Source organism: Erythrolamprus reginae, chromosome 2 (assembly GCF_031021105.1).
Source record: "Erythrolamprus reginae isolate rEryReg1 chromosome 2, rEryReg1.hap1, whole genome shotgun sequence".
Lineage (NCBI taxonomy): Eukaryota > Metazoa > Chordata > Lepidosauria > Squamata > Dipsadidae > Erythrolamprus > Erythrolamprus reginae.
This window is the reverse complement of record NC_091951.1, coordinates 88,503,839-88,526,945: the sequence shown is the minus strand read 5'-3', so window position 1 is coordinate 88,526,945 and position 23,107 is coordinate 88,503,839. Positions and strand designations below refer to the sequence as shown.

At 37.5% G+C, this 23,107-nt stretch overlaps 1 protein-coding gene and 1 long non-coding RNA gene across 2 annotated transcripts in view; one reads left to right on the top strand and one right to left on the bottom strand.

Annotated features, from left to right (window-relative positions):
- Nucleotides 1-2,345: 2,345 nt before the first annotated feature.
- Nucleotides 2,346-6,729, bottom strand: LOC139160570 (uncharacterized). The gene is made up of 3 exons (XR_011557963.1): nucleotides 6,502-6,729; nucleotides 4,632-5,938; nucleotides 2,346-3,539 (listed from the first exon to the last, which is right to left on the bottom strand). It is a non-coding gene; the product is annotated as an uncharacterized lncRNA (long non-coding RNA).
- Nucleotides 6,730-6,891: 162 nt separating this feature from the next.
- Nucleotides 6,892-23,107, top strand: part of IPPK (inositol-pentakisphosphate 2-kinase) — a 37,658-nt gene continuing 21,442 nt past the window's right edge. Inside the window, exons 1-4 of the mRNA XM_070738610.1 lie at nucleotides 6,892-7,272; nucleotides 10,904-10,951; nucleotides 17,739-17,834; nucleotides 20,738-20,804. Of these exons, the coding sequence (XP_070594711.1) occupies nucleotides 7,192-7,272; nucleotides 10,904-10,951; nucleotides 17,739-17,834; nucleotides 20,738-20,804 (292 nt within the window). The 5' untranslated portion in view covers nucleotides 6,892-7,191. The remainder of the gene's footprint in view (nucleotides 7,273-10,903; nucleotides 10,952-17,738; nucleotides 17,835-20,737; nucleotides 20,805-23,107) is intronic.

Sequence of the window (23,107 nt, the reverse complement as noted above, 5' to 3'; positions counted from 1 at the left end):
GATGATTCACATAAATATAATATGATTTAAATAATTATATGTTTGTGCAACTGGGACAATTCACATAATTTGCTTGTTTTACTTCAAAGTATAATTATTTCAAGTAGCAAAAATGGATGCAAATTATGTCACTTGCATAATTACATAAATGATCTAAACTGTCTGAAATAATGTGCACTTGGATTTACAGAGGGATTTAGCATATGATGAAAGCCCCCCTCCTAAAATGAACTGTTAACACTGAACTTTTACTGCAAATAATTTATTAAACAATGTTTCTTTTAGCAATGATGTCATATCTGAGCTGTTCTGAACTGTTCCATTTTTAAAAAATTTCCATTCCAGGAAGTGAGTCATAGTAAGGGATAGATGTATAAGCAAAGGGCAATTGTTGGGAAATATTTAACTTAAAATAAATAAAACATTTGGAATTCTAGCAAACTGCTACAACATATTGACCCAAGATCAATTTCTGAACAGGTTTAACTGTGCAGTTACTCAGAAAGAAAATTAAATGCACTGCTGAAGAATGTGGAAAAAATTTACAACCAGCTGTTTTCTCCCTTATTATGGCAATAATTGAGTAAAGCCCCTAGTTGCTCCGTTTTGGCTCTTGACAATAATAGTAGTGCAACAAATCAAGAAGCTAAAGATACATATTTGCTTATAATTGTGACAATATGATGCTAAGAATCACTGTCTCAACAGAAAGTTAAATGAACTCTAGGTGTTTCCTGTTATTTTATTTGTTTGTTTGTTTGTTTATTTATGTATGTATGTTTATCTCACATTGACAAATCAGGTAGAACAATCGGGCAGAACACAGTACAGTAATCCCTCACTTTTCGTGGGGGTTGCGTTCCAAGACCATCCGTGAAAAATTAATTTCCGTGCAGTAGAGGAAAGATATTTTTTTATGTATTTAACGAGTATTTGGACTTTTAAAATCCACCCTTTGCATTAGACAGTCATTCTATATAATGTTTCTCAGCTGGAACTACACGTAACATCCTACCAATTTCTTTAATAGAGTACAGTAGTACTGTAGAAGAATTTTATGAATTTTAATGTATTTAAAATTTTCAATGGATTTAAGCCCCCTTTGAAAACCCGTGAAGTAGCGAATCCGCAAAAGATGAACCGCAAAGTAGTGAAGGATTACTGTAGCCTGTTTATGTAGAATAATCTGAATTATGAAAAATATTAATTTAACATATCTTGTAATTTAAGATCCCTTGAACCGCCATATCCAAAGCCCCATTATTTTTATTATAATATCAAAGAATATGGATTAAATCCATTTATAGTAGGATGTAGTTCTTTCATATAGATTTGTACATTATTTCCACAAACTAGAAGTCTTTATTTTTCCCAAATAATTGCAAGTAATTATTAGCACAATATTTTGTAATATAGATATGTTCAACCAAATATGCCAATTATTTACACATTGCTTCATATATTCATATATACTAGTTGTAAATCCAAAGTTATTTGAGTAATCTATGTTATCTATATGCTGAACACTCACCACAGTTTTTTAATGATGAAATAGGCTCCCTCATGTTTAAAACCACAAGACCATATCAAATAAATTCAGTTTTTCCACAGCTAAAAATGCTTTAAAATAATATGCCACCAAAATTTTAAAATAATCACTGTCTGAAGTTTAAGCACAACTATTTAGATTTTGCCACTTATACTTTATATATACAGAACTTGCTCTATTATTGCTCTGAAATCCATTTCCTTTAAGTTGCAGAGTTATTCTAATGCAGAGTTTAAACCTCAGGACAAACAAGGGTTACTATTTTACTGTTCTGTAAGCTGCTCTGGGAGCCTTTTTAGTTGAGAAGTGAACGGTTTTTAAAAATAATAACAATAACAGCTTGGACAAATCCATCATTATGTTGTTTTTTTCCTGACATTACTGAAGCTATGAAGTTTCAGTTTGTTTGTGATTGGATGCCATTCTGCTATTATATTATTATCGTTTTGTTATTATTTATTCTAGTTCTGTGGTTTTTTGATCTTGCGTTCATTGCCCAGAATTGCAACTGAGATGAGGAGCTACAGTATATAAATCACCTGACAGACTGCAACCCCAGTGGTCCATCATGTCCAACTATCTGTTTTCACAGCAACCTACCGACTTCACGAGGATATCCATTAATCTTCCAGCAGATGGCCTTCAGAGGCAGTAACACTGCCATCAAAGCTAACACCCATTGATCCCATAACTTCCATGAATGTCTGCAGCATGTACAATATTGTGAGCCACCCTGAGTCTCAGGAGAAGGGCGACATAGAAATCAATCAATGAATCAAACAAACAAACAAACTCCTTTTTGAGTCCAGCCAACTTGGCAGCCAGCACTATGCATCTTTATTTACATCAAAGGGAAAGGTTCAGGATAAATATTTTATCTAGGTCTTATCTAGATTAAGAAGGAATTATATCTTGAGGCTTCTGGCATGAATTGCAGATGTTCTAATGTCATCGTCATGTTTTTCCTAAATAGATCAAAGAGTGGAAACTAGGGATCTCACATATGAATCAACTATATAAAAGGCCAGTTTTTCTGAAAAGCAATAACAGCACACTGAAAAATTATACTTACATATAAACACTGTCCTTTTATTTTGCAGCAACTAAGGACACTGTTCATTTCTCTTTGAAAATTTGATTTCAATGTTAGTATACGTATCATATTCATTAGCACTAGAGCAAGGGAACAACTCTCTGGTAGTTTTCCGGAACTGCTATCAAGCAGACCACTAAATATATTTTACTGTACATCCAATATGTAAGACAAAGTCAATTGAGTGTGCCTTGATGGACAAAAAATGCAAGACTCCATTTAAGACACCTTCACATAGTGCCACAACTGAAAGTCTTGTATATTAGGTGAGTCCTTAAGGCTGTGTTTTTCAACCTTTTTTCTTCAGGGGAACCCTTCGGAGTCATCAGATTTCTGGCAGAACCTATACCATGTACCGGTACCGTTTATGTCCCTTCAAGGCGAGCCCCCAATTTTTTTCAGCCTAAAAATGTTCAGAGGTGAGTTGGACTGTTGGAGAATTTTTTGACTTCAAAAAAGTCAACATTCTGCTATAATATATTTCATGCCTGCAATTTTTTCTCACACACTTCAGAAAACTAGTCCACTAACCGTGTAATTGTGCGGTTTGCACATCAAAAAAAAGATTACTGATAATGCTAGCTACATTTAATCAACAGTATTTACAAGTCTTACAGGAGTAGGTCGAGTACGGAAAAATGTTCAGTGTGAACATTGTGCTTGGTGCCTTCTGCACAGCAGCTGTATTCTTGGCTGAATTTTGGATAGACAGATGCAAAGTTCTTCCTTGACAGACAAAAGGCGTTCTCGTTTCTTGTGTTTGATGTTGCTCATGGTCAGAAATCCAAACTCGCACATATATGAGGTGGAAAAAAGGAACAGAAGTCGCAAAGCTTTCTCAGCAATTGCAGGGTACAGTGATCCCTCGATTTTCGCGGTCTCGATTTTCGCTAAACGCTATACCGCGGTTTTTCAAAAAATAATAATTTAAAAATAGTTCGCGTTTTTTTTCTACACCACGGTTTTTCCCACCTGATGATGTCATACGTCATCACCAAACTAACGTCTGCCATTGCTGATTGGCCAAAATCTCGGCCAATCAGCTTTGCCATCGCAAAAAAAAAAAGGAAAAATTTTGCCCGACTGCTGATGGACAGAAATCTTGGCCAATCAGTGTTGTTTGCCCCGCGTGGTTTGGAGCTTTTGGAACTTGTTAAGACTTGTTGGAAGATGGCTCCTAAATGTTGCACGCGGAGCGGAGGTGGCGACGCTAAAAAGAGCAGGAAGATGCTGACAATTAAAGAGAAAATTGAACTTTTGGACATGCTGAAAGAGGGACGCTCTTATGCAGATGTTGGTCGGCATTATGGGATCAACGAATCGACTGTGCGATACATTCGCAAAGACGAAAAGAAGATAAGGCAAACTTCTCTGATGACATTCAACAAGGCTGCAAAAAGAATGGTGACGCCTAGAAACAAACGCCTTATGAAGATGGAAGCTGCTTTGTCCGTGTGGGTACAAGACTGCCGCAAAAAGAGCATTGCTTTGGATACAAACACCATAAGGACAAAGGCACAGCAACTGTACAACCGTCTTGGAAACAAGAAGGAGGCGATGCAGATGAGGGAAACCCAGGTGAGGGCTGGGTTTTTTTATTCTGTCATTATTTAAGTGCTTTTTAAGAAAGGAAGGAGGGAGGGAAGGAGGGAAGGAGGCGGGCATTCTAAAAGCCGAGAAGCCGTTGCCGCCAGCGCTGCTGCAGGTGGACTCGTGCCCCAAGAAAGCTGGTGAGAGGGGCGAATCGGGCGGGCGGGGGGTAGTGGCGAGGAGGCCGGAGGCGCTGGGGGGGGTGGCTGACATTAAAAAGAACCATTGACAGCCTCCGCACTTTCGTTGCTCCCCGGCTCCATCATCTGCGCATGCGCAGCCATGGAAAAAGGGCGCGCATGCGCAGATGGTGTTTTTACTTCCGCACCACTATATCGCAGATAATCGATTTTCGCGGGAGGTCTTGGAATGTAACCCCCGCGAAAATCGAGGGATCACTGTACTCGTTTTCAACCAACAACCAAAATGTTTCCATGTTGAGCTCTGCATGTTTGAGTTTAAGCGTTCTGTCACTTGAAATGCTAGCCAGCTCCTCTTCCTCTTTCAAAGTAAACTGTCCTTCGCACAATTCAAACTCAATGAATGGATTCCTAACCCAGTCATACTGGTCAACAGATATTGATGGGAAGTATTTGCTGAGACTGCTGGACAGACTTTCCAAGTGGTGGACGATCAACGGCACAATGTCTTGGTGTTTGGTGAGCTTAATGTTGGGAAACATTGCCAAATTCCCAGGAAACTGCGCGCTTCTTCCAGAGCAACAGTTTTTTCTGAAAAGCATTTATTTTGTCTCTTGAAGACAAGATGTTTTCATTTCTGTCTTGCAAACCACTGTTCAGAATGTTGAGTTCTTGAAATATATCAGCCAGATAAGCTACTTTAGAAGACCAGCTGTAAGTTTGGCAAAAAAGTGACATTCAAGAGGTCTCATCTTTATGTATTTAACTATTTTCACCACTTGGTCCAGCACTGATTTTAAATCTTCTCCCACTGTTTTAGCAACCAGTGCTCCTCTGTGTATGAAGCAGTGGGTGACCATGATATCTGGATTTGTCTGTTGCACCAGTGACACAAAACCTTTGACATTTTCCGTCATTGCACCATCCGTACAAATGCCGAGGCAGTTTTTCCATGTCAAATTACCGGACTGCATATGTGCACTGATAACATCATATACATCTTATCCTCTTGTTGTTTCCGATAACTCTTTACAGCAGAAGAAATCTTCAACAATAGCATCATTGTCAACAAACCCCCAGCAGCTGTGCTTTACCACTGACATGGGAGCTCTCATCCACCTGAAGTATGAACAATCTATGATTCTTAATCTTCCTCAGAACATTACTTTCAGTATCAGTTGACATGTCTGCTATATGCCTGCTTATTGTATTTTGGAATCTTATTGATTTCAGATATGGCACTTTGTCCAAACATAATTTTAACCATCTCTTGGCATGCTGGTAAAATTACGGTTTCAGCGACAGTATGTGATTTTATTTTCTTAGCTACAATCTCTGCAACAGCATAGCTTGCATCTTGAGTTTTCTCACTAATTTTAACTTTTTTCTCAAATGTTGCTGCTTGTTTTTTGTTCAGGTTTAGTACGCTCTTGAAGTACGTGACATCTTTCTTTGCTGCATCGGGATGTAATGTAGTTAAGTGTCGTTTCCATTTAGCTGGCGCCATGGCAGTGTTAGCAAGCTGTTCCCCTCAAACAATGTAAAGAGGCAATGGACAGTCTGGGTCTAACAACGGAAACAAAAATAGTATGAAGGTAAACAAGTGCAACAACTAATAACCACATAGTGTGCATGCATAGCATGATGCAGGTACATAGGTTAGGCATGATTATTATTTATTATTATTATTAATTAGATTTGTATGCCACCCTTCTCCGAAGACTCCGGGTGGCTCACAGAATACAAAAAACAGCATGACAACAAATCTAATAATTAAAATTACTACTAAAAATCCCATATATATTAAAATCAATCAACCAACTCATTCACAACCGCACATTACATTTCATAGACAGGGGAAGGGGGCTTGATCTAATTGTCCCATGCCTTGATACAGTCCTGGTCGGTTTTGCCCTAATTCTTTTTTGACAATTTTTTTTTCTTATTAAGTCACAGACCCCTGGTTAGCCCTTGAAGAACCCTTGGGTTCCTGGTTGAAAAATACTGCCTTAAGGGCTTAGGGTTATTGATACAGTTTACATGCTTTTTGAAATTTATTGTGACATTCTCTCAACTATTAGAAAGGGACAACATAACACCAACAGCATCGCGTAGCAATTTATACTCGCCTATTCAGATATACTGTACATCCCACTGAGTTTTATTTGCGTAAATTCTGTGCTGTGTCCATCTTCAACGCTGGTTTAGTGTTGGTTGACTGCATTATCCTATGACTTAAGAATAAAAATATGAACATAGGCAGTTAACGAAGAAAAACAAATCATTACCTTTCCCGAGATCACCCCACCGGTTAAACTAATCCAACCGCACGCTATATTTGCCCAATATTCTTCTGCGCATGCTCAGTAAAGTTGGAGAAGCCTTATTCCCTCAAGTCAGAGGCTCGATTGCATCCCCACCCCACCCCCATATCCTCGCGACCACGGCAGCGGAAGCTTCTGCCCTCATTAAAGATGGCTAGGCCAGGAAGTCCCACCCCCTCACCGCCTTGCACTATTACCGTGGGTTGGTGACTTCCACTTGCCCGATGGCGGAAGGTGGAACTTCCTGTTCTAACCCGGGGCGCCAGCTTAGTGTGTGTGTCGAAAACTGCGGAGTTGGTTGACCGGTGAATGACGATTCCTGAGTAGATCGGAAAAGGTGCTCTCATTGCTATTTGGGTTTTTGTGGGCGGGCATTAGAAGGAAGGCGATAAAAAGCCGCGCTGGTAGCCGAGGTGAAGAGGAAGAAGGAGAAAGAGAACGAGGCGGAGGAAACCCGCCCGGAAACCGTAAGGAGAAGGTGCCGTCGGCCGGAGGATGGAAGCGGAGAAGATGGATGAGAATGAATGGCGATATCACGGGGAGGGCAACAAGAGCCTCGTCGTCTCCCACAGACAGGTAACGGCGCCGGGAGAGGGAGGGGGGAAAGGGAGGGGGGAAAGCCCGCGCGCTGCCCGCCGTTCGCCTCGCGCTTGTCTCGAGGCGGCGGCCAACGGCTCCCTCTCTGCTCTCGGGTAGCGCTCCGCCCCGCCTCCTTGCCCCCCGGTCTCCCCATTGCTCCGGCCGGCGGTCCCACAAGTCACGCTAGTGGGCCGGGAGGGGGAAGTCCTGTCATTCCCGGTCGATCCCGGCTTTTCCTTGGGGAGGGGGGGAGAATCTCCGCTCCCGGGCCCATTAACGTGACTGTGGGACCACGCCACAGCTTCCCTCCTGCGCCCCTCAGGGCTTTTTTGGGGGGGAGAGGGGAGGCTTGAAATAATTCAGTTCTGCTTTCCCCCAAAAGAATGCAAAATTGAAGTAAGCGAGGTGAACTGTCATGGGTTTGGGAAAGCGCGCCTTGGGTCTCTCCTTGATATCCCCAGACGCAGGGATAGGCTAAGTTGGCTCTTCTATGACTTGTGGACTTCAGCTCCCAGAATTCCTGAGCCAATCATGCTACCTTAGGAATTCTGGGAGTTGAAGTTCACATGTCATAGAAGAGCCAACTTTGCCTGCCCTAGAGGAACTGCAATAGAGTAGAATAGAATAAAACAAGTGAGAGTAGAATAACATGAGTGGGAAGGGACCTTGGTAGGTCATTTAGTCCAAGCAAGAGACCCTCAACACCATTTCTGACAGATGGCAGTCCAGTCTCTTTTAAAAAAACTTCCACAGTGATGAAACTCCCACTAATTTCTGGTGGCAAGCAATAACTCCTGATCCAGAGTTAAAACATTTCACCTCTGCCAGATTGTCTGGAAAGGGAAGTTGTTATAATCCATCGTCAATCCAGAGTCCTTAATAATTCTTACTGGAAATCTTCCTGGGAAAAAATTCCTAACGTTGGTGTAGAAATACTGGACTGAAAGCAAGTCCTTTAAAACTGATGCAAAGTGCCTGAGTCATACTTTTTAAAAGCAACTGCATTTGACATCGCAGGCTAAATATGCAGGGAAGAAAGCTGCTATGATGTCCTAAGAGAGGCAGGATGCTATGATCTCTTATGTTTGGGTCAGAGTTCCTCTATCCAAAAATATTAAGAAAAATACTTTTTATTGAAAAGGGAAAATAATGCATAGGCCCTGTTGGAAGCCTCTGAGACCTGCCATATCAGGATTGCATTCTTTGCCATTCTTTTTTCTTTTAAGAAGTAACCGTACTGTAGAGGTTAATGTCTTGGGCTTAAGCAGGCATTATGCATTTTGTCAAGCTACAAAGAATGCTACATGACTTTTGACACACAATTATATCTCAGCTTAAGAGGTAAACTATTTCTTAAATGAGGGGTTAGCCAATATATAATACGCATTAAAGGATTCCTGACATTCTTATAATTGTTTCTTTTTTTAAAGACCTTCTTTAAACCAATGTGGGACATACATGTACAATATGGCTTTTGGAATTCTTTCCAGTCCTATTATCTGCAGTCATCTGTAGTTTGTTCTCTGTTACAATGTCTCTCTGTCCTCCCCTCATGTTATATCTGTCTGGGGTGTGTACATTGGGAAACATGGGGCAGGCTGCATATGCTCTGCTCATTTATTATTATTATTATTATTATTATTATTATTATTATTATTATTATTATTATTAATTAGATTTGTATGCCGCCCCTCTCCGGAGACTCGGAGCAGCTCACAACAACAAAACAGTACAAATCCAATGGTTAAAACAATTTAAAACCCTTAATATAAAAAACCCATCATACATCTCATACAAACCATACGTAAAGTGGAAACTGCCCAGGGGAATCAATTTCCCCATGCCTGACAGCAGAGGTGGGTTTTAAGGAGTTTGCAAAAGGCAAGGAGGGTGGGGGCAATCCTAATCTCTGGGGGGAGTTGATTCCAGAGGGTCGGGGCAACCTTATCTAGGAAGGAGGAGGGAAAGGCTTAGAATAACAAAGTCACCATTTTCTGGAGCCATTGCCCAAAGGCCTCTCTCTGAGGCTTGCACTGAGGGAACTGTCTGATCCCCCCCCCCCCCGTAGAAAAGATTGGCCCAATTTTTGAACCTGATCTTTGGGTTCTATTCTGCTTAGTTTTGGAAGTTATTGTGTGGATATACTGATATATGTTTTTCCGTATGTAAACTTTCTTTCAAACGCCCTTTTGGGTTAGAAAGACTAAAAATGTGCTATTTTATGATAACATTATAATTTTATCAGTTCTTTGCCAGGGTTTTAGGAAGGGCAAGATAAAACATACTTGGTAGAGCTCAATATTGCATCCAGTTGTAATTTGTAAATCCATAGTTTATTTCATGAACAAAAAGAAGGCAAGCCATTGTTAGTAAAATTGTTTGAGTAATTTGTAGTAGTTTGAGTAATTTGGCTTGCTGTTGTTTGAAAGCATCCATGATATGTAAAGCTGTAACCCCAAAAGTGGTTATTAGTAATAGTTGCTTGAAACTCTTTACATGTATTGGGAAGGAGTTGATATAAACAGTGGTTTACCTACTTTATATATTATGAAGATGCATCATAATACCTAAGATTAATGTTAATGATCAACTAATAGCCAGCATTTAATTTTGATTACTTTTCTAGTCACAATATAATTTGTTTATAGATTAATGGGCTTCTGCTAGAGTAATGGAAAATAATTATACTTAGAGACATGTATTTTACAAAGTAATTTGTATTCATTGACATCGGTCCCAATAGCAAAAGAATAGAATAAAAACAAAACCCAAGGGTGTATAGAGTTTACATTTTATGCTCTAAATGCCTTAAGCTGATTCTGTTCTTTTTGTCCTAATAGAGGTTGAACATGCATATTGAAGAGTTCAGAGCAGGTTCTGCTGCTTTTTCTCTCTAAGTTTATTAACCCAACAAATGCCATTTCGTCCCAAGTGTTTATTTCATTATAGTAAATATCCAATGGCCTGTTGGATTATCATTTCAGAAATATTCCCTTTCTCAGACAGGGAAACTAAATGAGCACAAATGGACAAAAAAGCAATAGGAGAAGGAACGAACCAACTTCCTGCAGGTTTCTCCATTGATTTTTCTTCTGGGAACCTGACAGGGAGTGTGGGAAATGACAATCGCATGACTGTAGCTGACTGTAACATTGCTGAAATGGCCACAGTTTTACCAGGTTTCAATCCTAGGGTAACAAGTTGGAAGGGACCTTGGAAGTCATGTTGTTCAACCCCCTGCTCACACAGGAGACCTGTACTAGGGATTCGAACCGCCAAACCTGCCAACCTTTCTGATCGACAAGCTCAGTGTCTTGGCCACTGAGCCACTTATTCAGGTGTAATGGGATTAATTAACTCACTTGAAGTCTAGAATAAGGATTGTCTCTAAGCACAGCTTACTTATTTTGAACTCTGATTTAGTCACCTGCTGACCCGAACACGTCATGTTCTGATGAAGTTGCTGCCTCATTTCATCTGAGAGCTGCATGCTGGATAAAATGTATTTGCCTATATTCAACCTGAAAGAAATGTGATTTATTTTAATCACTTTTATTTTAATTGATAGCAGCCTATAGTTCAAATTACTAAATCATATTAATTTTGCACTCTTTTGTTTACATTCTAGCATTGCATAGTACTACGCTTCTTGAAATTTCCTCCAAACCGAAATAAGGTGAGTTCATTCAATGTTATTTCTTAACAGAGGGATACTATTTATTTCACATTGTATACCAAAGAAGGAGAATTGTGCGCAACTGCACTGTATATTATCATTTGTTTTCTGACTTTCTAGATTAAAAACATTATAAAATCTTAAACTTGATTAAAATATAAGATGAAATCTTAGAATATCAACATTAGGTTTCTCTTTTTAACCAGTTAATAAATTATATTCTTCGGTTAGTAAATTAACATATATAGGATGAAATATTGTTAAAGATACATCTTTTGTTCCATGTATCTTTTGATAATCCTTGACAAAAAAACTATAGTTTGGACTATTACAAGAAGACATTTGACTCCCTGCCACATCACTGGATAATCGAGTGTCTCAAAATAACAGGAATCAGTAGAAATATCAGAAACTTTGTGCAAAGATCAATGGGACAATGGAAAACAAATAGTGATAGACCAGGACATCCTCCAGGCTCAAGCACACTGAAATTAAGAAGAAGGTTAGTAGTGAATACACCAGAAGAGTGAAGAAAATTTTAGAATTCAAACTCATTGGTGGATATATCAAGGTGATTAGAACCTAGATATTTTCAGTCATTAGATATCCATTTGGAATGATGCATTAAACTCAAGGTGAAGTAGAAGCTCTGGATAGGAAGACCAGAAAAATAATGACAATGAATCATATCTTTCATCCATGCAAAGACATTGACAGACTCTATTTACCATGGACCATAAGTGGGAGTGGAATGTTGCAAGTTGACCAGATAGTTAAAGAAGAAAAAAAGGACATCAGAAGTACAATGAACAAGATACATTGAACTTATTATACATTGAAGGCTTAATGAATACCAAAGAGACTAAATTAGCATATGTTGTTGTGGTAGGTAGTTGCAAAGTCATGTCCGACCTATTGTGACCCCATGGACAACGTACCTCCAGGCTTTCCTGTCCTCTACCATCCTCTGGAGTCCATTTAAGTTCACGCCGACTGCTTCAGTGACACCATCCAGCCACTTCATTCATTGTCGTCCCATTCTTCTTTTGCCCTCAAACTATACCAGCATTAGGCTTTTCTTCAGTGAGTCTTTCCTTCTCATTAGGTGGCCAAAGTATTTGAGTTTCATCTTCAGGTTCTGGCCTTCTAAAGAGCAGTGAGGGTTGATCTCCTCTAGGACTGATCTATTAGCATATAAAAAAGATCGAAAGAAGAAGAGGGGGAAAAAAACCTGTGACAAGGCAAAGTATTACATGGCAGCGCATTAAATAATTAGTAGGCAAAGCAGATAATTACAATAAAGAATAGTTACTGTTCAGGATAATAACAAGATCTGGGGATGGCTAAGAGCCGGAAAATTGAAGAAAGAGATAGAGAGGCTAATTCTCTGTGCAGAAGATCAAACATTAAAAACAAATGCATATAAAGCCAGAATTGGAAAGACAGCAACAGACAGCAAATGTTGCCTCTGTAAGCAGCTGAAGAAGCAGTGGAAAGCATAGTTAGCTGTTGCAAGAAGATTGCATATACTGATTACAAATAACGGCATTCTGTATTGATGGATTGGTAGAAATGTTTTTGATTCAACTGAATTGGATATTCTGCCTGTAATATGCAATTCCAGCTTTGCATCGACTGATTTTCTTGGCAATGGCTATTATTTACTGCTTTATTATTTCTAGTGCTTTTCTGCTTTTGTTCCTAGATCAGGCCCAGGGAAAATGCACATCTTGCTTGCAGCATTGGCATCAACATTGAAGGGCAGGGTTGTCAGCCGCATTGGGAACAGGATGGTATCAATGGAGGGAGGGAGCATTGATGCAGCATCAGTGGGGAGGCAGCAGGGCATCATTGTCCCTCCGCTATAGTTCCAGTTTCTCATGTGGCTCCTTGGGAAAATTAATTCTGCTCTACGTCATATTTCTTGATTAGGCATTGATCTTATTCTAGAGTTTCTTTTCTTCCATCAGTTTTAACATGCTTGAACCTGATCTTATCTCATTTTGATCTTATTTTTCAATCTAACCTTCCATTTTGCTAATGCACCATTTGATTTATTTCTTGTTGATTGATTTTGCATCCAGGTTCTTCAGTTATAATTGCAATTATGCTGTGTGCCAGTTTTTTTGATTCTTGAAATGAGTTGGTGCTTATCTTTTATATTACAATATTGGCATTGTTTATATTTGTGCAGGGAGAGTCACTTTGGTGTGGTGGTTAAGAGATCAGGATAGAAACCAGAAGGCTCTTAGGCATAAAGCCAGATGGGTGACCTTGAGCCAGTCACTTTCTCTCAGGAAGGAGGAAAAACCTTGCCAAGCAAACTGCATGGACTTGCTTGGGCAGTCTCTGAAAATACGACATGATTGAATTGAAGGGGGAAAAAACTTTTGGCTAGCTGTTGTTTGGAACAATCTTCAAAACAGTTATTTCTTTTCATTCTTTGTATAGTCCTGCAGCTGCTGATCTTGGTTGTTCAGTTCCCAGTCTTAAGTCCTGTAACCCACTTATCAGATGTGCAGGAACTCCAACACTTAGTGCTGGCCTTATTGATCTGATTCTGAGCAATTACTTATCTGGTTAATAAAATCACCATCAGTCTAATGCAAGGGCAGCTTTACTTGGAACAGCTTATATCTTATGACCTATATTATTAATCAGCAATGTCTGCCTAACCCAGTTCCAGTGGGAAAGACTTGATAGGTAGACAAAAATGTCAAATTCACCATAAATGTCTGCCCTTGTGACCATAATGATAAAATGCTTCCAGACTCCCAGGGACTCTGGGTGGTTTATTAATTGTTTGAAACCTATTAAATCAAGAAAAATAATACAAAACAAAAAAGATGAAACAACAAACCCAGTTGGGAACAAAAGAAGATAAGAAGGTATCAGTGACATTAAGCAAGGTTCTGGGCAAAGAACCAGGTCAGACTCTTGATTAAACATAATCAAATAGACTAGGATTAAAAATGTTGAATACTAAAAATGTAAATGTTCAAGTTCAGATATATTTCCATTATGTTTTTGCTTACAATGGCATACACAAGATATTACTTTTTCTCTCATATAGATTATGCCCAATATATGCAGATTTGTAAATTACCAGAGCAGTGTAAATAATTGTGTCTTGAACAGTTATAAAACGCCTCCACGATTTCCTTTGAATTCTTAGCTATATATTAAATATATTGCAATTGTAATTATTAATGTTGTAAGAAAAAATGACTAAATATGCAGGTAAGCACAAAACCTAAAATTTAGGATGATTGCTAAGTACTTAAATTTATAACATGAGAACAGTACAAAAAATAGAAACTATAGAAAGAAGAAGAGAGGGGAAAATAATCCATTGAGAATCTTGCTCATTTGAAGTTGGATTTTGCCCTCTATAACTCATGGGCAAGGAAGAAATGAGATGGCTACAGTTTACCAATCTAGAATTCTGTTTAATAGCTCTGTTTCAAAGTTCATTCTGTCATATATTTGATTCTTCGTGCATGTTCCAAACCAATAATAAAGTTCAAAAGGGACTTTAAAAATTCATCATTTTATGTTAAGATTATAAAATAAAATAAAATTAGCATTTGTGGAGACCAGTATTGAAAAAAGAAATTGTCTTGAGAATAGTGCAAAAAGAAAAAGGAAAAAAAGGGGTTGCAAGGTCATGTTTGTACAGTCCTGGCTTAAGTGCAAGTGGGGAAATGCTCTTAGTTTTCCTATCCAAATATCCATGGCAGTGATATCTTAAGAAACTAAGATATTTAGATTTTGCTCCTGGACTAGTTTGTCTTTTGGATTTCCTTCATGCTAATTCAAATTTTTAGTTAATTCAAAAACTCAAAAATAATTGGCACCATTATTTTGTAGATAAAATTAGGTAAAAGGATTTAATTTGATCTTAATTTCTGAAAACCATATGAAACCATATTGAAACCAATATTTCAAATTTGTGTTTATTTTGCTATTTTTTTTGATAGGAGAGATCTTCTGTGGCATGAAGCGCTACAGGTACTAGATTTATCTAAGCACACAGTTGCCTTGGACAAACTGTAACTTTCCAGAAGAGGTGGATTGACAGTGTTTTCAGTGAAACGCTGAATACTGATGAATGTACTATTTGTCTTGGTGGATGCTATTGTTTCTGTAGGCATAGATTGGTACAAATATGAGGCTGACTTTCCTCTTACAAACATTTCAGAAAAGAACAGACTCTCTGTTTCTAATGATAATTGCTGCCGCCCTTACTGTGCTAATTGCAAATGTTTTGTTAAAGGGCATCCTACTAGACTCTGTAAATATAGTTTGGAACTGAGATATTTGTAAATGTGATTTAAGCTGATAGAAGCAGTATAAAGCTCCCAATGTTGAAACATCATTAAAAAGTGCAGAACAGATATTCTTTTTGGAGTATTCACAATATTGAGTAATAAAAAATATTGTATTTTTATTTTTTGTTCAGTTTATTTGTCACTTCAGAATAATGACGATCCTTTTGATTAAGATTTAGTAGATTTTGAGTACTTGCTGAATTTTTAGTCTAACTTCTTAAGTAAAATGAAGCAATTATTTTTTCATTGAGCTTCAGAAATGTTACTTATCCACATTTTACCTAAACACACAAAAGCTTCCTAGTATGACATTGACTTTGGTCCATAAAATCAAAACATATTTATATTTATAAGGTTTACAAGATATAAAGCTTTCTTATAAAACCTGTATAAAACCATGTTTGAATTATTAGTTATGTAATATAATTTACATTCATTTAATTAATCATTTCAGTAGAGTTGCCTAAGGAAGATTCTGAAAGTATTATTTATTTAAGTAGAATCTCTTTTGGATTGATTTTCTTGTGATTTCATGGACATATCCATGTTGCTTTTTTGGAAGCAATATGAAACTGGTTGGCATTGTCTTCATTTATGAAAAATTTCCATAATGTCTTCAACCTGGTATTCCCTTGAGATCCTCCCTTGAAATACTGTAGTAATTAGGGCCAGTCACGCTTCGTTTCTGAGTCCAGGCAAGTCTACTGAAATGTTGCATCTTCTGAGACATTATTTCATGTACTGCTTGCTTAATTAACATGTTCTCTGTCAAATAAATATAACATTTTCATTCTGGGAGGATTGCCCTTTCAGAGGAATTGCTTTATTTTTGTTTCCTCTTATATTGCATTATCCTTTTGCTTTACCTACCATGCTACTCTTATTCTAGAGACAGATTTTGATCACCTTGACTCTTATATCTTGATCTATTTCATAATGTCTGAGTTTACATAAATTTCCAGAAGCAAGGCCTGATAGTTACCCAGATTGAAGAGTTTATTTTTATAAGACGATTAGCTGTTATTTTGCTAAAGAATAAAGTACTGTAGATAAAACTTTTTTATAGGAAAGGATTTCTGGAGCCAGAAGCTAGTCTCTAACTCTTATATATCTTACAAAGGGCTGAATTCAATTTTTAGGCAGACATAGACATTCAATGTAGTTATATTCAGAACCAAATTATTTAAAATGTTCCATGCAAGGATTGAGCCATACACAGACCAGGCAATTCTGGGCAATTAAAGTCCAGGAAGAAACTTTCATATGGACATGGCCATAGAGCATACATGTTACAGATACTGGTATTCTGAAATAAGGACAATAAGAAAAAAAGATATTTGATTTATACAGTATACAATACCTAGGTGGACAAAAGAAAGGCATGGGAAAATAGAGGGAAGAATAGGTGAGTAGGATGGATAAATACAGCAATAGTGGCTGTGCCAGCAATATGTAAATAAGGAGAGGCAAAAGAAAAGAAGGTGTGGAAATACCAGGTATGAAGTGGACAGCAAGATGGATATGGTGCATTTGATTTCAAGCATTTCATGGCAACAGTGATGTACAGCAAAGAGAAAGAAGGGAGTAGAACAATTCAGTGAGGGGCAGTTGCACAGGTCTACCTTGCAGAAGAAATTATTAAAGAAGGGTGAGATGTAGTAGCCTTTCCTTTTCTCCTGGTAACTGGCTTCTGGATTTGTCTTGGCCAACAGTGCAAATGTAACAGGTTCCACTTCAGCTGGACAATGACCTCGCTTGGAATGGTCCAGCTAGACCACCTAACCATAGTCCTCCATGCATGAAACAAAACATATTCTTTGTTTAATATGTTTCTGATTTAGAGCTGATATTATTAAGATGTTAAAGACATCCTTCAGGAATTAATTTAAAAGGATTTAAAGAGTGCTCATTAAATCATAATGCTGACTTACGGATACACAGCTGTTTATAAATGACGGAGAAAAGCTGCGGATTAAGTTTGCATTTTCAATAAAACTTAACTAATATTTTTATATCTTAGTTTTTCCCATTTCTTATTCATTTATTCTATGAATCAGTAATACCTTTTTTTCCTTTGGTTGCCATTGTTACCAAATTGCTACACATATACTATACATTTTAAAAGGATTTATAAGTTGTACACCCAGTTTATCAGAAAATGGTCTCTCTTGCACTGAATTATTTGATAGGCAAATAGTAATTGCAGTGTGTTGATTATGTGCATCTAAAATATGTATGTTCCAGAGAAATACAATATCTAAAGGTTTGAATGATATTAAAAATAAATATTTTCTCCTTTGCTGATAAGGAAAGGCAATTTGATATAAATTTTGTATTTGGTTTGACAATTAATACAAGGAGTTGTGTTCTCTGCACACATTTGAAATTGACAATTATGTGATCCAGAGTAGTTAGAATTTCTACCTGTTACTAATTTTTTATGCTTGCTTTTTTAGACGCCAGAGGAAATCTATCATCATCTTCAGAACATTGTGTATTTTGGCAAACACGTCATGAAGCACTTTTTTGGGGAGAAATATGTTCATCATGGGGTAATTTTTATTTTATAATACTTTCTAAATAAGCAGAATATTTTTCTTGAAATGTTTTCTTGCCCTAAGTTTCATACAGTAGCAAGAGGAGAAGTGCTTGAATGTGGCTTTCCATGATTCTGCCATTGATCATTTACAATTACCACTTTTTAAGGAATGGGGTAGAAATTGTATATGGTAGACATTTTAAAAATATTTTATTTATTTATTTATTAGATTTCTATGCCGTCCTTCTCAAAATGACTCAGGGTGGCATACAATATTATAAATGCAACAATATGTAAAAGAAATCTATCTAATTTACTTTAAAAGAATGATACAAATTGATAAAAGTATTAAGAGCCCCATATACAGACATACACATTCATTGAATTCAATCATTGATAATATCGGCCAGAGGCAATCTAATCACTCTTGGCCCCCATACCCGCTGGTAGAGGTAGGTCTTCAGAGCTTTATGAAAGACAAGGAGGGAAGAGGCGTTACGTATCTCCAGGGGGAGTTCATTCCAGAGGGCCGGGGCCGCCACAGAGAAAGCTCTTTCCCTAGGTCCCACCAGACGCCATTGTCTAACCGACGGGACCTGGAGAAGGCGGACTCTGTGGCACCTAACCGGCCGCTGGGATACATGAGGCAGAAGATGGACCCGAGGGTAGTCCCGAAGGTAATATTGAGATTGTGAGTCATGAAATGATTAGGTAAAACATTTGTGAATAAAAATATTACTTGTATCCTACTTCCACATGAAAAGGTGTAAGATGTAAATTGAGTATTAATCAAATATAAATTTAAAAAAAATCTCAGCCATGTAATTGATAAGAACAGAATTCAAAGAACAAAAATGCAGGCTTACCTTATACAGTATATTCCCCTCATTATCTTAATATTTATTTATATTGTACCTTCTACCAAGACATGCATTTGAAGCTACTAATCCAATATAAGTAAAATTTTAAAAAATCTATAGAATTAAAGCAAATGCTTTTAGAACATTAAAATGTAGGACAGGTGTTCCTTGCCTTATGTCCATTCATTCAGATTTTGTTATGTACTGTTTTACTGCTGTTGTTAGCCGCCCCGAGTCTGCAGAGAGGGGCAGCATACAAATCCAATAAATAAATAAATAAATAAACAATAAATAAACTGTTCAAAGTTACAGTGATACTGAAAAAAGTGGACATGCGACCGGTTGTATGGCAGCACTCCTATGGTGATGTGATTGCAATCTGGATGTTTATGTGCCTGGCTCACAATTACACAGCCTGCACCATCCTCCTATGATTTAAGCACAGCCTATGCCAGTCTTCTTAGGCCCTCCCTTGGCAATCTTGTGGTATCTCCATGTTCCTTTACTCAGGACTCCCGACAATTTCTGTTTAATGACCTGCACCTTTTGGGATTACAAGGCAACTGGAACGGCTCTAGATTGCCATCACTAAACATGGTGTCACATTTGATTACCACTTTGCTTAGTCAATCTCCCACATTTCTTTATCTGTCTTTATTTTATTTTTTTTCTAATTCATTACTGACATCAGATTACAAAATCAATCCTATTCAACATATAAACATATTCTGGAAGGTATTGTAAAGTTGATTTCAATCCTCCTTCAAAAAAGGCTGTTTATTAAATATTATAAAAAAGGAAGCAAATACAGTACAGAAAATGTATTTAAAGTTCACATTTCTTTACAAAGGCACCTTGCTATGCCACTGCCAGGAGAGGGAGTGGAATTGGGGGACATCTTCTCTAGTTTTGACCTTTAATTGGAAAGTTGAGTTCTGATGATTTGTATTTAGAGAGTGCTTGCTCTTGACTGATAAACTTGAGCTAAAAGTTTTCAAATTTTGATTGATTTTGAAATTGTAACCACATAAAGTTTTAGTAATGAGGGTCGGGAAACTGTTACAATAATGTTTAGTGTACAAGAAGCATTGGAATCAGGAACTATTCCCAAAGGTAGTAAATATTATTAAGAATATTATGTAATTGAAGGGGTTTTTGTATCCCTTTTCTACGGAGACTTTGGGCAAACATTATTATTCAGAGCTGACTATTGAAATGAATTGAAATGAACGTTGAACTTTAAGGCAGTATTCTCCCCTTCCCTCTCACCTTTTCACCCAAGGTCCCTCAAGGCATGTTTACTAAGCAATTAACTTTATTTGAAAATCTTGGGTCCTTGCTATGCATATATATATAGCATTTTTTCCTGTAAACATTTATTATATAGTTTTTAAAATTGTTTTACAGGGCGGCTCCAATTATTACTGACTGATATAAAGAATAACTTTGTTGATTCTGGCAAAATGATTACTTAGTGATATTGTCACTAAGCAAACCACATGAAAGAGAGAGAGAGGGAGGGGGGAGTGAGAGAGAGAAGATTGCTGGTTGCTGTTGTGTCATTTCAAGTGCTGTCATGCAGCAATGCTAGGGTTATTCTCGGTCTTTACTGTCAGGTGCAAAAATTTGGGCGTAAGTGCAGGTAGAGTGCTGTACTGCAGGCCACTGAAGCTGGCTGTAGATCTGTAGGTCAGTGGTTCAAATCTCATCACTGGCTCAAGGTTGACTCAGCCTTCCATCCTTCCCAGGTGGGTAAAATGAGGACCCGGATTGTGGGGGCAATATGCTGGCTCTGTGAAAAAGTGCTATTGCTAACATGTTGTAAGCTGCCCTGAGTCTAAGGAGAAGGGCGGCATAAAAATCAAACAAACAAACAATTGTTTGTAAGGTGATTTTATACCACTGCTTACTACATGTTATTACCATTGTATTTGTGAACAATCATTATCCAAGTCAGTTGCTAAATGTGGGCTACCTGTATTATTCATCTTACATATAGCAAGAGGAATTACCATCAGTATAATAAAAACATTTAACCATATTTTAAATCTTTTAGGAAGTTGTCCCGCTGTCTTTGGACTTTGTGAAACAACTTTGCTTAAAGATTCAGGCAGAGAGGCCAGGTAAGAAATGAAAATAATGGTACAGCTGTTTGAACATAGAGTTGAAACAATATTTTCTGAAATATAATATAAATATAAATCCAATCAATAAATAAATCTCAACTCATTTGTAAGTTGATTCAGTTTTCTTTTTAAAAAAGTACAGAAATGTGGTTTGTCCTTGTCTTCTAGGTTTTTCTCTCCCATTTCCCAATCTCATTTATTGCCCTGTTATTCCCTTGAAATCTTCCATACAAGGATTATTATTACCACTAAATAAGAATAAGAAAATTAGCTTTATGTAGATTATAACCACATGAGTTTTATCTTGTGTTTTAATGGTGTAAAACAGATGGGACAAACAGTTCTTGCTTGTGGAATTAATTGTTCAGTTATTAGAATAAACATGGGAGTTGGCCTCAGTACTGGTAGTCCTCACTTTAAACCATTCTTTTAGCAACTTTTCAAAATTACATTGGCACTGAAAGAAGTGACTTAACTACTGCAGATGGCAGTTAATCACCATTGCAATATCCTCAAGGTCAGGTGATCAAAATTTGGATGTTTGACAATTGGCATGTAATCCACTTAACAACTGCATTAATCAGCTTAATAATCATAGCAGAAATGGTCAGAAAATTGGACACTATTATTATTTTATTATTATTATTTATTAGATTTATATGCTGCCCCCTCCAAGGACTCGGGGCGGCTCACAACATATAAAAAAGATAGTACACATTGAGATACAGTTAATTTGAATTAAAAGTTAAATTTCAAAAAAAGTTACATTTGAAAACTAAAAAAACCCTATTAAAATACACACATATCCATTCATACAAACTCATTATACATTCACTGACCAGGGCGCAGAGTCTAATAACCCCAAGTTTGAGGGCATAGGTGAGTCTTTAGACTCTTTCAAAAGGCGAGGAGGGTAGGGGCAATACGAATCTCTGGGGGGAGCTGATTCCAGAGGGCCGGGCCCCCTGCAGAGAAGGCCCTTCCCCATGGTCCCACCAAGTGACTTTGTCTAATTGACAGGACCTGTAGAAGGCCGACTCTGTGGGACCTAACGGGTCGCTGGAATTTGTGCGGCAGGAGGCGGTCCTATAGGTAATCTGGTCCCATGCCATAAGGGGCTTGATAGGTCATAACTAACACTTTGAATGGAGTCCGGAAACCAATTGGCAGCCAATGCAAATCGCGGGGTGTTGGAGAGATATGGACATGTCTGGGTAGTCCCATGACTGCTTGCGTGGCTGCATTCTGCACAATTTGTAGTTTCTGAACACTTTTCAAAGGTAGCCCCATGTAGAAAGCATTGCAGTAGTTGAACCTCGAGGTGACATGATGCACTTAAAAATCAGCTTGATTAGCGATGGAAATTGTAGTTTCAATTGTGGTCATAAGTCAAGGACTGTAATCTTTTCCTACAGTAGAGTGAAACAAACGAGGATTCCAGAACTCTATATTGTCTTCTGAAACTCAGTTCTTGAATCCCTCCAGAAATTGCTAACAAACTTTACTTAATGTGTTGTGTGGAACAATAAGGTAAATTATATGTAGTGTAATTTTAATTCAACACACAAGTTGAATTATGCCAAATTTAGCCTTTGTTTTCAAGCTAAATTTTGGGAATTTGCCCATATAATGCCTTATTAACTGCCAAGCATGTTCTTGACAGTTCTTGAAAATTTTTGTGTAGCTTGATCTTTTAGTATGTATGTATGTATTTATTTATTTATTAGATTTGTATGCTGCCCCTCTCCGAAGACTTACACACATACACACCCTTGTCTAGATACTTGTATACATTGGCTTCTCTTTTCCCCTGCTGTCTCTCATTTCATGTTGGAATTGGATTTTCCATTGTTATTAAATGTTGAACACCTAATTAACTTGGACACAAATACTCCATTAAGGTTTTAATTGTGAATATATACTTACAGATCCCTCAAACATAAAAGCCTTTATTCTTTTAGAGTTTTTAGGTGGTATCTATGGAAAGTTATTCAATAAAAGCAGATTAGGCCATCAAATGCGTAAATAGTACATGACCTCTCTCAGAATAACTTGCCCTTTTAAAAGAGAAAACTGTAGCAATATAATGGTATATTGTTTGATGCTAAAGCTGGTCCTACTTGTATTTGTTTGCAAAATAATAATAAAAATCCCACACAGGCTTTGCTGCAACAGGAAGCACATCTCTTAAATATTTTCCACAAAGTTGAGTCAAAATTTCTTTAGTTAATGGGGTATCAATTGTTTGTACCTATTATATTTCTTGGATGAAAAATTAACATTTCTTACATTTAATATAT